At 37.9% G+C, this 16,836-nt stretch overlaps 1 protein-coding gene across 1 annotated transcript in view; it reads right to left on the bottom strand.

Annotated features, from left to right (window-relative positions):
• The window catches only part of LOC107582940 (cysteine-rich motor neuron 1 protein), a 134,971-nt gene that overhangs the window by 30,947 nt on the left and 87,188 nt on the right, over positions 1–16,836 (bottom strand). The window contains exons 6-7 of the mRNA XM_016268965.1: positions 6,082–6,264; positions 3,236–3,433 (exon numbers count right to left, since the gene is read on the bottom strand). Coding sequence (XP_016124451.1) covers positions 3,236–3,433; positions 6,082–6,264 — 381 coding nt within the window. The remainder of the gene's footprint in view (positions 1–3,235; positions 3,434–6,081; positions 6,265–16,836) is intronic.

The following is a 16,836-nucleotide window of genomic DNA, read 5'->3' as shown; positions in this document are numbered from 1 at the left end:
TGATTATTATTTTTTATTTATTTAAAAATCGATTGATGCAAACCGTACAAATCTAAATGTGCTAAAACTATATTTGAAATACACATTTAAACTTAAAAATGGGAAACATTTCTGTGCAGTTGGAATGTAACACTTGTCTTGTTTGAGACATATTTCATCCTGCCGCACAAATTTAAATTTATTTATATAATCAAACTGTATGTATCATATGACCAACAAAAGCAGATTGTGCTGAGAACAGTCAAGCTTAAAATCACTAAATACTCAATGCAAAGTCTTTCTGATTTTTTTTTGAAAGATTTATCATACACCACATGCAAGTCAAGTCACTGCTTAGAATCTGCTTCTCAACATGCAACACAATGTGAGGCATCACTCAAGTCCGTAGCACATTTGTTGACATCCCTAACCCTGAGTGTCAGCCACAGTAAGAGTAACGCTTGCCTTCACTATTATCAAGCACCACTATGAGATGAAGCACTCCAGGCGTTGTTTTCTCTCAATATACAGAGCCACTGGGGGATCCAGGTAAGCAACTGCCTGCATTGCTCTCAGACTAGTAGATTATTCACACTTACAGTATGTGACTGGAATTGAAACTCAAAAACACACTGAGTGCTAGAGAACACTGAGAGGAAATGGAGAAAGAAAGCATTTGCTCACACACATAAACACTAGTCTTGAGAATTCCAGGTTATTTCAGTCTGATGGTGGTTTGTTTCATTAAAGCATTTCCGAAAAATACCAGTGATGTCCTCATCCCTTTGTAGGCAAATAAATGCACATTTAAGCCCTGTCCCAAATGAAATCTTATGATTCCACACTTTTGTGATGTGATGCCGCTTTGACTATCAGATAGAAGTCTGCTGTGGAGCTCTCCTCAGATCTGCCAAAGTGCACACCGTGAGCACCCTTCTGAAACCGAAAATGACAAACGGGACACCCTACAGTAGGGGTGTCCAAGCATGCTCCTGGAGGGCCAATGTCCTGCAGAGTTTAGCTCCAACACACTTGCCTGGAAGTTTCTAGTCAGCCTGAAGACCTTGATTAGCTGGTTCAGGTAGGTTTAATTAGGGATTGGTGTTAAACTTTGCAGGATAGTGGCCCTCCAGGAACAGGTTTGGACATTCCTGCACTACAGTCTTGTGGACACACGTATACATCAGCCATTGTAAGTCCACAAGGCAACAAGTTCACGCAAAATGTGCCATTTGGACTTTGGAGCATTTGGACTGGGTCTTAAACAGACTCAACCTACTCAGCCTGTTTTTGACTACAACATTGAATTAATGCTCATAATTAGTGTTAAGTGTCCGTTCTCTGACCCTATTGTCTGGCTGTTTAATTGGGTGTAAAAAAATGTAATGTCATTGAAAGGACTCAAACCATATCTAGTGGCCAGAATATGATAGAGACCACTTGATTTGGGCCAGTAAACAACAATCTAGGGACCACCTACTGTAGAGTACCCTAGCAAACACCCAGAACGACCTAGAAACTGCATAGCAAGGCACTCATATCCAGTGTTGAGGGTAACACCTTACAAGTAGCGTGTTATGTAATCAGATTACTATTTTCAAGTAACTAGTAATGTAACGCATTACTATTGAATTTACAATGAAATATCTGAGTTACTTTTTTTAATAAGTAACCCAAGTTACTTTGTTTTCTAATTTATTTACTGACAGCTCTCCTATCCCCAATTTGATTGGGAGTTGAGGTGCAGAGGCACTTCCTTTAGCCTGAGGCTTATTCATTTCACTTTTGTTGTGAAAGGGCCTTTACAGTTGCCAAAATAGAACTTTTGGGCATTTTGTTATTTAAAAACAATTAAGCTAGCCCAGCCCATGTAATAAAAAAGTAACGAAAAAGTAACGTAATGCATTACTTTCCATAAAAGTAACTGTGTAACACAATAAGTTACTTTTTATGGAGTAATGCAATATAATGCGTTACTTTTAAAAGTAACGTTTCCCAACTCTGCTCATAGCCACTCAGAGCACATTAGTAACTGTCTAGCATTACCCAAGCAACAACCTAGAAATCTTTAACATCGTAGAAGTGTGCTTTGTAAGCATTATGATAGTAGTATTGTGTAGTGAGTGCAAGCTCAATGTAAAATAAATGTTTGTAAAATATTGAAAAAAATATTATAATATTTATGATTACAAATATTAGTTTTATATAAAATATTATAAATATACGTAAAATATCTATAATATATTTTTGTTACTGAAAAATGTATAATTTACTAGACTTTTCTATGTAAAAAAAGAAGATTAATTTGTGGTAATGAATTTTTGAGGTCGCTATCCCCAGTCTGAATTACCGTAATTACAAGATTCTCTGTCTTGTAAAAAGCATTTATGTCCTTGTAGAACTTGTAATTACCACGTTGTAAACTAACATTTTCTGAAAGCTCCTATTTGACTGCTGCAACGTCACAGAAAATAGAGACAGCTTTAGCAGTAAACAGTACAGATATTCTTGTAATCTTTCTGTTTAATATTTCCTATAATTGACTAATGTTAATGCCTTAATGCAAGATTAATCTGAAAATAAAAGATAATACAATACAGTTTAATGTATTTAGCACAGATTTGGATGACTAATGTTTAATATCCTGCTAAAAACGAATTTATTAATAAAGCATTTGCGTAATGACTGTTTCTTGTTGTATTGTGGTTTTGTCTACTGATTACTCTAAATACAGAGATTCATTTTGCCATTAATAGCATTGTCATAGAAACGGATAAGTCAGAGGTCCGAGTAGAATGTCTGGGTTGTTAGCTGGTAATTACGTGACGTGAGCGTGACTTAACAAAAAAAAAAAAAGGGGGTAGAAGGGTACTTCCCTGTGTATGGACTACTAGATTTAGTCACTACGAACTGTCATCATATCACAATAGCTACTTGTGTCATGTGAGTGTAGAATGAATCAACAAGGCATCTTGCTCAGCAAGACTAAACTGTAGCTTCACCATTAGAGTATTTGATCCAGAAACTGACTATGGAAGAAGTTAGTTTATACTGGCTATAGTGGCGTTTATGCAACGCAGAGATTGCAATGCATACTAAACCTGCGTAACAATTGTGATCGGACACATTTCATAACAATGCATAACTATAATTATCTGTGTTCATGTGCTGGCACAGAGTGTGTTTAATGTCCGAGAATAATATGCTCAACCCAACACAATTCTAACCCGCATCCATAAAGTGCATCTGTTCTTACCTTCACACACAGGGCAGCACTCTCCGGGCACAGTGACAGGATTGAGACAGCTGTGACCGCAGGCAGCTGCCACACAGCGGGCCTCTCCACTCACACACTGGCAGAAGGTACAGTCGTCCTCGCGCCAATGGTCTCCGTGAGCAAGGATCTGCCCATTCACATAGCAGCCGGCTAAACTGAGCACTGGGTAGATGGGGTCTATACAGAGGAAGTTGAGAGAACAGAAAGACAAGATGATGATAGCTGCCACACATCAGTACAAAATCTTGCAAAATGTACCCTGCTGGAAAAGTCAGTTTAAGCTGTTTTAGAACATTGCAGATAGTTTCTGAACACCTTAACTTTGTACAAGCAACTGGTTGGTGGTTTGTTGCTGGTTCAGGATGGTCTACAAGTTTGCACAAGCTAATGACCAGCTAATGACCAATTTAGATCATCTAGTGACTAATTTGGACCAGCTAATGACCAATTTGGACTAACTTAATACTAGTCTGGACTAGCTAATACCCAGCAGATACTAGCTAATGACCAGCTTAGACCATTTAATGATTAGCTTGGACAAGTTTGTACCAGATAATGTCTTATACACAGACATTCTGGAAAGTTTTGTTCCTGTACCGTTCTGAGATTGCACAATTTTGTTCATTCACACTGCCGGAGCTTTATAGTGTTCCATGTTTTACTGTTTTCCAGTTACCAGCTCAAGATGATTTTTTTCAGCAGGGTTAGTGTTATACACTAACAGAGTTACAATAAAAGAAAACAACACACATTAGGAATGAGCCAACAAATCAGTTTTAAACAGCAAAGTATTATTTCTAAAAGTTTTTGTTTTCAGCGTTTTTATGGTCAAGGTTTTTTATAATGGCAACAGGAATTTTCTCAATATGAGATTTTGCTTTGGGTTTAAGTTGATCATGCAAATTTGCCACACTGACCAACGGAAAGCTGCTAGGTTTAAAAGTGACTTCTGTGTGAGCTGTGTACCTTTTTTGCCTGTGAAATTTCACTAATGTGACCTCAAATTGGTGGTTGTCAACTGCAGGCTGGTGCCCACTAGGCGGCCTCAGCAAATTTACAAGGGGGCCCGAAAAATGACTTAAAATATTTTAATATAAGACAAAACAAAAATTACAATAAGTGTAAACAGAATTAATCATATTGCATAGTTTAAGGGGATAGTTTTTTAGTAAATGAAAATTCTGTCATTAATTACTCGCCCTCATGTCGTTCCAAACCTGTAAGACCTTTGTTTATCTTCAGAACACAAATTAAGATATTTTTGATAAAATGCAAGAGCTTTCTGACCCTGCATAGACAGCAAGTAACATAACTACCACATTCAATGCCCAGAAAGGTAGTAAGGACATCATTAAAATAGTCCATTTGGTCACCGCCGTTAGCCTCGTGTGCAGCGCGTTGACATACAGCGCCGTTGCGCTTTGAGTGTCCCGAGTTTGAATCCCGGCTCGCGGACCTTTTCTAATCTCGCCCCTATCTCTCTCCCACTTCGCTTCCTGTCCTCGCTACACTGTTCTATCAAAGGCAAAAACTATAAAAAAAAATAGTCCATTTGACATCAGTGGTTCAACCGTAATTTTATGAAGCTACGAGAATAATTTTTGGGCGCAAAGAAAACAACGGCTTTGTTCAACACTTCTTAATTAATAACTTAATTAAGGTCTTACGAGTTTGGAACGACATGAGGGTGAGTAATTATTGACAGAATTTAAATTTTTGGGTGAACTATCCCTTTAATTCATCTTCTCAAAAACCGTTTTCATTGAAATATAAGGATTCCCACATTCCTGGAAAACATGGATATATAGTGAAGCCTATAACTGTGAAAAGTGTAATTTCTAGAACTGGAAAGTCATGTACATTAATACAATTGTACAACTCCATTTTTCTAGTCATGCACAATGCCATGCAAATTCTGAAAAAAAACTTCAGGTAGAAATTGTGTGTAAAAAATATTTAAAAAAACTTATTCAGTATCTTGAATGTCATAGGGCCTTTGAATATTGTTGCGGCCCCAAAAAGGTTGAGAACCACTGTTCTAAGTGGCTGATTAAAATGATTTACCTCTTTCATAAGCCAAGACTGCCTATGAGTCAGCATATGGAGTCATACAAGCTTACATTTACTGTGAGCCGTCTAACTTTAGATGGCCGATTTCATTTGTTTAATTCACGGCAGTAAAACTCTCAGGAGGAAAGCTACAGGGGAGTGGGGGAGTTTCACTTTAATTAACTACATAACAGCAAAATCATTCGCAAACTAATTTCAACATGACCACAATCTGATAAATATAACATGAGCGGAAAATGTAGCAAGGTAATTCCAAGCAGTAATGTATTGGACAACAAAACCTACCCACAAGAGAAGCATAGCAATCGAAATTACATGCTCCCTGGCAGCCTATTACAGGTTGTCTACAAAATAAAACAATGAACAGTTTCCTTGAACTAATTAGCCCTGGATGCTCCCTGAATTGGGAGAACACAAGCACACAAAGAATTTATCCTGCAAATTTAACGTCCAATCGACAGAATCTTCCACATCATGTAATACAAAATGGAGAATATATTCGGAGAAGGTAAAAAACTAGTCATGCCATAATTGCTTTAGAATCTAGTTTTGGACCTGGATGACACTATTCATTAAAATTCACAAAAATCACCTCAATTACAGGAAGAGCATCAACAGCAAATGCAAAACAGGCCCTAAGGCACAAGGCTAATGCTAAAGACAGCTTGATATAATTTGGAGAAAGGTGCACATATCCCTGCTATACGCTCTTGACAAGCAGTTTATGAAGAACAGGACTATTTTCTCTTTCTAACCTTCACAGACAGGACAACACTCTCCGTCAGGGACGTAGTAGCGTTCGCAGTGGAGGACGCCGCACTGGGCCGTAAAGCACACGGACACCCCACCCTGACAGCGGCAGAAGCGACAGGCGTCCATCCTGAACATGTCCCCGTCATGGTACTCCACTCCGTTGAAAGTGCAGGCTGGCTTTGTCTCTGCAAAACACAGTAATCCGGATGCAGTGCATTAGAGGCTGTCAGATATATGACTGACAGCACAACAAAGCAAATAGGGTCTTGATGACAGGGCCAAGAAGAATAGTTAGTTATGGGGTACGCAGGGACCTAAACTGTGTGCATTTGTGTCCAAGAGAGCTTTTAGCAGCCGAGTTTCAGATAACTGTGGAATTGATGCTCACCGGTCACCATGGCAACCCTTAGATACCAAATACCCCTTTCAGCTCATGCATTGCAATGCCTACACTTGTGTACATGAGACCAGCCTGCTTTTTGCTCCAAAATGAAGCTTAATAAAGGTCTCTTTATATGTGTTCAAACTCTGAGGACTTATGTTAATGCAGTTGTCACAATTACAGTGGCTGTGAAAGAGAACTCCAAACAAACATTAACACCTCTAAAAAGGACACTAAACTGCCAAAAATCGTGTTCTTAATAAGCATCTTTGTCTTGTCTTTTTTTTTGTAAATTAACACATTCAATACCTTTTACTACAAAAAAAAGTAAATAATAGAACACAAATAGAATAGAAATGCACACACAGAACTCAATGCAAATCTGTAATAAATACTAAAACACCAGCCTTCAGTGTCACATGATCTTTCAGAAATCATTCTAATATGCAGATTTTTTATCAATGTTGGAACCAGATGTGTGTGCTGCTTAAAGGGATAGTTCACCCAAAAATGAAAATTTGATGTTTATCTGCTTACCCCCAGGGCATCCAAGATGTAGGTGACTTTGTTTCTTCAGTAGAACACAAACAAAGATTTTTAACTCAAACCGTTGCAGTCTGTCAGTCATATAATGTAAGTGAATAGGAATCACAGCTTTGAGAGTCAAAAAAACATACACAAACAAAACCAAATTAAACCCTGTGGCTTGTGAAGATACATTGATGTGTAAAGACACGAAACGATCGGACTGTGCAAGAAACTGATTAACTGAACAGTATTTATATCGTTTTTTACCTCTGGTTGACCGCAATGTTTGAACTGTCCTTAGCGCGTTCGGGTCTTCTTCTTCAGCCGGCGAGTGAAGTTCTTCTTCTTCTTGCTTTACGGCAGATCGCAGACTTATAAGTGCATTACCGCAACCTATCTCTCAAATGGACCATTGACACTCTATCTACAATCTCAATTAGGAGCATCAATGGTCCATTTGAGAGATGGGTGGCGGTAATGCACTTATAAGTCTGCGATCTGTCGTAAAGCAAGAAGAAGAAGACACGTCACGCGCCAGCTGAAGAAGAAGACGCGAACGTGCTCAGGACAGTTCAGACATTGCGGTGAATCAGAGGTAAAAAACTATATAAATACAATTCAGTTTCTTGCACAGACCGATCGTTTCGTGTCTTTACACATCAATGTATCGTCACAAGCCGCAGGGTTTAATTTGGTTTTGTTTGTGTATATTTTTTTGACTCTCAAAGCCGTGATTCCCATTCACCTCCATTATATGACTGACAGACTGCAACGGTTTGAGTTAAAAATCTTCATTTGTGCTCTACTGAAGAAACAAAGTCACCTACATCTTGGATGCCCTGGGGGTAAGTAGATAAACATCAAATTTTTACTTTTGGGTGAACTATCCCTTTAATATGTTTTTGGAACTTGTGATATTTTATTCAAGGTTCTCTGATGAATAAAAAGTTAAAAAGATTTATTAAAAAAAAAGAAGACAGCATTTATTAAAGATTTAAATATTTTGTAAAAATATAAGTCTTTACTATCACTGTTTATCAATTCAACATATCCTTGCTTTATAAAAAATACTGTCCTTCTTATTGTCCTTCAAACAAATTAAATTAGAAAGAAAAAATAAGATTAAACATTTTGCATAGGCCTTTTTTTCTTACGATAAATTAGGTGATAAATTATTTGTTTTAGTTTAGTCTTTATAAATTGGAGTATTATTGAAAGATATGGAAAAAAAATACTTTTTCTTATTTTTTAATCAGTGACAGTAATTATTTGGTTTCAATACCAAGACATGTTTTATTCAGGGAATGTGTGTCACTTCCCCTCCTTGTGCTTATGTTGAATGACGCCAAACACGTCCTTGAAAACACCTCTGATCACAACATATTTGACAGACCCAAGTCGTCTGAAGGAACTCTCTGCCTATGACAAACAAGAGGCCTTGGAACATTCCATAAAATCATATCAAATGAAAGAGTGACAGATTATCAAAGCAATCCATTAAAAGAGGAATTATTAGAAACCTGGAGCCAACAAAAAGCACCCAGAGCCAAGCAAGAATTGATCGCTGCACGCTTAACTGTTGAAAGATCAGCCAAATGCGGTGCACTGCGTTTTTAATTCCAGTGAATAATTTTGTTAATTAGTACAGGCTCAGTGAATTACCTAATAATCTGGTGTGGCAACTGTGAGGTTGTCACACTAGACAGGCTTCACAGAGGACTGTGTGAATTTGCTCAGTTTTCTAATCAAAGCTTTTTTGTGTTCCATCAGCCTGGGTCTGTCACTCTCCTCTGGGTGACTGCTACCGCTTGTGAGAGTGGCAACTAATTGGAAGGAGCTGCTTAAAAATCAATGTGTAAAAGAAAAAAAAAACTTTTTAAAAGTAATAAAATAAATAACCCCCTGCCATTAGAGAGCTGTAAAGGAATCGTATGCTAAAAGGAGCTGTACAGGTGGAGTTGAGATGTCTATTAAAGGACAGCTCTTTATGAGTGTAATTGTCTTGTGTTAACAGGTGTTGTCTGTGTTGTATGATCTTAATGATATAGTACGCCAGAAGGATTCAGATCTGTTATTAATGAAATATAACATGTTTAATTGTTTACCACACACTTTCAGGAACAGAAGGCATTAGATGTGTGCTATCTGGGCAATTGGCTGAGGAATAGTAGGTTATCAAGAGGTCATTAGCTTTTAGTGTGAAATCCAAGATGGCGAAGAGATTACAACAGATAACTTATTAGCAAGAGCAATACATCGATATTTCCTACACGTCTTGGGAAGCAAGACAAACAATCTTAAAAGTAATAATCAAATAATATTTGAACATAACTTAAAATATCTCATAAAATATCTTACTCTCATGTTTGGAAGTTCAAGCAATTTTTGCGAATCAGTCTGCGAAGAATTGGCAAATATGTCTATATATCTATAAAACAGTTCATGTAAATGCTAATGTTAATTAACCAGTTGCAAAAACTATTCATTGATTCTCTACAAACAGTTAATTAGTTAAAAAAATTATTTACTAATACTTTTGAGTACTTGTGAATGTTACATCACTACAAAAATGATTTATTGATTCTTTGAAACCCTTGCGAACTGTTAATTGGGGGAAAAAGACTCAACAATTATTTTGAGTCCTTGCACATTTAGATATTTATCAGTTGAAGTTTAATCCTAATTAAAGATCCACATTATTTTGTGCCAAGAAATACAAGTAAAAAATGTCTGGAACAACATGAAGATGAGAAATTCATTTTTGAGTGAACTAACTATCCCTTAAACTACTTTACATTATAAGTAGCTTGTAAATCTGGCAACAGTTAAGTAGTTTCCACAAAACTGCTCACTACCCTATACTATCAATTCCCAACCAATTCTCTATACGAACCTGTTCTACTCAAACTCCCTTTCCCTCAACCCATATCCTACCAATATTATTTTTCCCATTCCCAACTCAATTAACCATCCTATCCTGCCCATTCCCTACCCAATTTCCCCTATCCTACATATTCCCTACCCAATTAACTAAGGCTTACAAACAATATCATTAAAAAAATCTAAATGCCTAAGTTCACATTCATACATTCTTTGCAAACAATCAGGGTAAACAGGATTGGCTTGATCTCTGCAACGAAGAGGCTCACGCTTGAGACTTGACTCAAGCTCTAAAACACCCCTCTGGACCTAATTATAGAAATAAATAGTGCTGGGGTGGTGGAAAGAGTGAAACAGCTGTTTATATACACTTTGCATTGGGATTGCAGCGGTATATGAACACACTTCCCTCATACGTTTATTCATTTGAAACTACAATCTTGAACGCAACATCTCATGCTTTTTGTTTTAAAGGGGTCATATGACGTTGCTAAAAAAGAACATTATTTGGTGTATTTGGTGTAATGAAATGTTTATGCGGTTTACGCTTCAAAAAACATATTATTTTCCACATACTGTACATTATTGTTTCTCCTCTATGCCCTGCCTTTCTGAAATGCGCCGATTTTTACAAAGCTCATCGTTCTGAAAAGCGAGATGTGCTCTGATTGGCCAGTTATCCAGTGCGTTGTGATTGGCCGAATACCTCAAGTGTGTGACGGAAATGTTACGGTCCTTACCATATTGTGATGCCGTGTCCTGGCGTGACGAGACAAAACCAATAAAACCCAATAAAACGAGGCATTTGTTGCATCCAGTGGGGACATAATTACTGATTATAATGACTTATACTGTCTTTTTACGCACTGCATTGCGCCACGTAAACATAAAACATACAGTAAACTGCGCAACAGTAAACATATCTCAACTGCTCTGTGTACCCATAAGTACATATGAACTAGACGAAATGACTAGCAACATGGGCACTATCTTCTCTAATACATTAGAAGCTGTTGCCCCCATCAAATTAAAAAAGATTCGAGAAAAATGTACTGCGCCAGGTTTTTATTTAGCACAGTGGCTAGATGAACAAATAACCAGATGCCACCCGATCTAAATATTCCCTCACAGTTTAATAGTAATGACTTTATGAATTTCTTCACTGATAACATAGATAACATCAGAATTACAATAGCAAATGTACAGCTACAGCTGTTAATAGTGTTCATCGTCTGTTTTATTACGTCTTAAATAGATTTTTCCATACATTTCTGCCATATGTACATTAACTGACAGTCACCACTGATAAGCTACCACTAAATATTGTAGAAACTTAATTTGTGGTAAAGTTGCTTTGCAATGATTTGTATCGTGAAAAGCTGTACAAATAAACTTGACTTGACTTAAAACCATGTCTGCATTTGTGATCGGAGAAACGACAAACAACAAGCACTACTCTACACTGCTCAAAACTCGCTTTGAATCATCAGTGACAAATTCTTTAACTATGAAAACGTACTTACAGGCTGTGAGTCAGCATTATTTATCAGCATCATAGACTGCATAGGGTCAGCATGCGCGCTGAAGGGGAAACAGGGGAACTGAATTCACCGGAACACTGGCATTGAAGGCTACTCTCCCAGGAAACAGTCCTCGTCCTCCGTAAAATGCGTTGCACACATCTGAATATTTGGTTTGAACTGTTCTGGAACAGTGTTGTAAAATACAACTTAATCACTGATTTCTAGTTGTGTCCTCTTTTGGAAGACCAAACAAAGTAGCTTCGCTTTCACAACGAAACACAGCATCTTCACAACATGGTAGCATCGGCAACAACAATACTACAGCGAGAATCAAAGTTACGCCTTCTTTCTTTGCCCCAACATTTGGGCGGTGTTATGCAAATCTTCCCACACAGTGATGTAGACATGTGGGGGCGAGTTTAAACAAGGCGTTTTAGGAGGGCGTGGACGAGTCTTAACTTTTATAAAGAATATCTCTTTGGGTTTGAGACTTGTCTTTGCACCTTTAGGAATCTTATCTATTCACGACCAGCTTGAACCACTCCAAAGGGAAAGGAAAACTTGAAATCGCATCATATGACCCCTTTAAGTGCAATAAACTGTTTTCATTTATCTTAATGACTAATGAGCTTCATCCCATATGCGCGATGGTGTAGCCACAGCCAGGTGGCATGTTGTGGCAGAGGTGAATAATTAGTGGAGGCGTGAGCGATAGTTACATCAGCATCTTGAATTTCCCAGATGTTCTGTGCAGTGGCCTCACCCAAATGGATCTCATTCTTTAAAAGTGACACAAGTGGCCACATCAGTTAGACTCAGTGTTGGGTCTTTTAGAGGTGACTCTGACATGGTAAGAGAATTTACGACCTGTTTCTTTGTTTTGTCTCATTGAATGTTAGTGTTTATGTAAAACGGTTTATGTTTAAACCCCTGCTGCATCTCATACGTTTTCAAGATAAAGCCTGACCCAAGCCGTCTGGATGCTGTGAAAGATTTGTAGGAAAGCAGATAGTGAGCAGGTAGTGAGCTCGCCCCCACTTGTTTTGCTGGCTGTTATGACCTCACAGAAGAAGAAGAAACCCTGCAGAGAAACGGTAAAAGGGAGAATCTGGCTTTCCTGTTTCCTGGATTTCCATTTTTGAAGGGCAAGCCATAAGTGCTGGTGTGTAAACAGCTGGCCGAGACTCACAGAGAGCTGGTGTCTGCACTAGGGCTTATCCCTCTCTCACCACAGTAGGACAAGCTGGTTGTTGAACAAATATGCAAAGTTTGTCAGGCTTGAGCTGGTGGTTCCATTTCTCAACCCACTGACTGCCTTGATTTGGGACTTTACCCATCACAAAGGATTATTCAACTGCAGCAAATTCCTTCATAGTTTTATGGAAAAGTCTGGAATCCTCTGGCATTAGGGATTGGGCGTCGTGTAGGGAGAACGAGCTTGAATGAATTCTGTTTAATATTCAGAATTTCCTCCCGGAGCTGTAATCCTGTAACGACTCTGGCAGGAAAGAAAATGCTGATTCAAAGTCTCAGTAAACTTTTTGAAGGAACTTCTTGGAGATGGCCAGGGTTGTTCTAGAATGGAGTGTGGCTCATTTCCGCATGTTTTTCACCTCCAAATAGCTAAACTGTTGTGTTCTGAACATTGGGTGTATTAGCCCAAGAAAATTTTATAAATAACACAAATATATCAGTGAGTTCAATACCAGTTGGAGACTCTAGTATCTGCAGTTCTGCACCAGTTCCTCTCAAGTCTTTATTGGCACCTTCAGAAACACAACGATGAATGATACAGAGAAAAAAGTTACCAAGGTTCTTGGACCCAGATTAAATTAAATATGACATAAAAACACCTTAAAACACCTTTAAAATCTACTTCACACCACTGTCGTCTCTTGTGAAAGTCGCACTATTTGGCCTTTTGTGTCAAAGGTGTGTGAACATTTCTCTTTTATTCTCTCTCTGCAATACCTTTAAATGAAAGGAACTATGAAAAGGTCTATTTGATTAGGCAGCTTCTTTTATTCTGTTCAAGTCTGAAGATTTGAGTCTTAGCACATTTTACACTAGTGTGTTACACTTCCAGCCTCAAGCCTGTCACTAGTGGGGTGAAATATCGTGACGATTATAGAGGCCCAGGGCTGTGGGCCGAGGCCAGCCTAAAAAGACACTCAGGCCAACTGGCCGAAAAAGACCAACTGGCCGAGGCCAGCCTAAAAAGACACTCAGGACAGTCGATGGGCCCCTGTTGCACGTCGTCACGAAAGCTTATCAACTGCACGTGTTTCTAAGCCTTGCCAACTTAAACATTCAAAAGAGTTTAAAGCATTCAAACACAAGAAGCGAAAGAACTCAACTGAGTACACTCGTAATTTATACAGTGAAGACTATGCAATGCTATTTTACATATGATTATTTGGTTTCTGTACCTGAACACCTACAAACTTGAAAAAACTAAAATATTGTTTAATTTGTATATTTGTTCTTATTTATTTGTGCTATTTACAAAATTTCAAACAGGGCCCATGGGTACAACCTGCACCGGGGCCCCGCAAACCCTAGCTACGGCCTTGAAGGCATCTGCACATGGTGTGCCAAGAAAATTATACAAAGTTGTGTTTATTTTAATTTCCATGTTTTCAAATAATATATTAAATATGAAATGTATACAAAAAATCAACTGAATACCTTTTTATGATGAATATATGATCAATTGCTGAATTCGAAATCCTTAATGAATATGTTCTCAATTGTTAAAATTAAAATATTAACATAGTTCTGTATAATTGCAAGCAGTGAGGTGGTATGACAAAAATATTAAAACATATTACAAATATAAAAAATATATGTATATATTATAAATGTTTAAATTTGTGTCTGTAGTGTCATGTGGTACAACCAATCTGCACAAATACCCAGGGGAAAAAACCTGCAGGCCCTCATTAATGTGTCAAGGTAAAAATATGATAATTTGAGCTTTTTATGACATGGCAAGGTTAGTTCCAGTTGTAAAATATTATGTAGTTTTACCACCTAGAAAACTTACTGATATTTTTTAATTAATAATAATAATAATAATTTTTGCTTGAGGGTTACACCACATGACATATACCGAGAACCATGTAAAAACCATATAATTTTTTTTTCTTTATTGTGGGAACTCTTATTTTTCAGCATGCACCATGAATTTATCATTTTAAAATTTATTTTATAGAATTCCTTAGATTTTCCTCCAAAAATCAGTGCAGAACATCTAAAAGTCTGAAGATTCCATCTTGCTGATATTTTAATTATTTACAGGATCATGTACAAGCATCATCTAATTCAAAATTCGGAGTGGAGGAGATTCTATCTCTCGTCTTGAAACACCACACCTCAGTGTAAATTAGTGGAAGAGAATGGTAACCATGGAAACACTACCCTGAGACGCCAAAGCCTAGTTTTCTCTGCCTCAAGACCAATCCAACAGGTCCCCTCCCCTCCAAGGCCTTGAGGCCAACAGATGTTAACTGGCCCCACCTGAATTGTTAAAGTGTATGACGGCACTAGCAGGGTCTGTACGAGATGAGGTAAGTGACAGAAGTCAACTATGTAATCTATATGACTGCCCAACCCTCCACACATCCGTATGAGTACAAATTAAGAATGGCTACTACCTGTGTTCTCATATGGCTTTCTGAAAACTGAGATATAGAATCGCACACACATACACACAGAGTCTTTCTTATTACACGGAGGCCATCTGAAGCAGGAGGAAAACGAGCCCATTTATATTTAACTCTAAGAGTTTGACAGGATTGTGAAGAGGCAGTAATGAAATTCTCCATTGGAGATTAAAACACCTCCACATCTCAGTCTCACAGTTCCCGAACAGAGCACTGAAGTGCAACCTAAAATAACAACATCTATTACCGTTCAAAAGCTGCTAACCTTAACGTGGAGGATTTACATAATCTCCCACCTCCAGTTGCAAACTTGTACTTGTACAGATTCCTCCTGCTTGAGGTCATGGTTAAACACGGACCAGTGTGCACTAAATGTAACGTAGCAGAAGAATCCCAGGCAGTCTTTCAACTTCGATCCAGGCACCACAAACAGAGTCTCGTCGGGTCTTTAAAGGAGTCATATTGTATACTTTAGTAGCATTTTATATTTCCCCCTGAAGTCCACTTTTATTGTTAGTTCAGGTTTCATGCACCAAAACTGTTGTAATTTAGTTTTATATGATCATTTTCCTCCTCCCTTATGTCCTTTAGAATAAAAAGTGCTGTATTTTGGAATTCTACACTACCCTACTACCTTATTGATATCAATGAAATAGGCATCTTGAGCAATCAGGCCTGTCTCTGTGACTGCCTGTGGCTCTGCAAACAGCAAAACAAGAGTCAAGAGGGCGGCCCGAGATTTTTGGCCAGAAAACTAGCCAATCTGCCTGTGATCTATTTTGTGGGTTGGGGTTGTTGACATCTTTTGATGCTGACATCTTTTAATAGGATACCTTTGTGAGGGTTTTTGGTAAAGGGTGTGTGGTTGATAGCAGCAAAATGGTGGAAGCTAGGAAAATAGCAGCACCTTTAAACAAGTTATTTTTGCTACTGTGTTTATTTAAGAGTTCTACATGCAAATGACTTCTATTATGATTGGCTAACCTGCTTATTGCATGTGAAATGAGGCCTAGTCCACAGTGCCACTCATCAGGGTGGGTCAAACTGCTTAATGCTGAATAAGTGTTAGCATGCTAATAGTTGTGGTGGGAATAACATTGGTTTTAATGGAAAATTTAATTGACTAAATCCTAATAGAATATGTCCCAAAACATACTACAGGAAACAATTTTTAATGGTTTTAATGGTTAATAGTTGATGGTTTGTAATGTTTTTAATGGTATTTGTAGAGAAAACCATTAGAATTTCTGTGATATATAGTTTTTCCATCAGTGTATCAATAATACACTAATTTAAAAGTAAATTCATTGATTTATTTGAATAATCAGATTTTTTTTGTGTGTACTTGTAGTAGCTTGCAACAGATACTTTTTTCAAAGGTATAGCTTAACTGTAGTTGAAATGCCAAGTTCTGTCATGAAACTCTAGATGGTGCAGGCTGGTGGGTTGTTAACGCAAACTGATGATATTCACAGCTTTAAACTACTGTACTTGGCACAAGCTGATTGGCTCATGTTGCATACTGTATGCAGTCAATGAGCGTGCTGCTTTACATTGAAATAGTTGGTTAGCATTTACTAGAGCATTTCGCAGCATGCTTTCAGAGTTCCTCTGGAACCCTCCACCTTCCCCAGCTCCACCTGTATAGATCTGCTACAGGTTATTTTATATGCTACTTCTGCAGCAGCAGTATGTCTTAAATACTCACAGCACTGTTTTGGTGTATGTATTGTCAGTAGCAAGTTCCTTTACTTGATTTGCAGTAGCAGCAGCAGCAAT

Source organism: Sinocyclocheilus grahami, unplaced genomic scaffold (genome assembly GCF_001515645.1).
Source record: "Sinocyclocheilus grahami isolate Dianchi unplaced genomic scaffold, SAMN03320097.WGS_v1.1 scaffold48.1, whole genome shotgun sequence".
NCBI lineage: Eukaryota > Metazoa > Chordata > Actinopteri > Cypriniformes > Cyprinidae > Sinocyclocheilus > Sinocyclocheilus grahami.
This window is presented reverse-complemented; position numbering and strand designations above follow the sequence as displayed.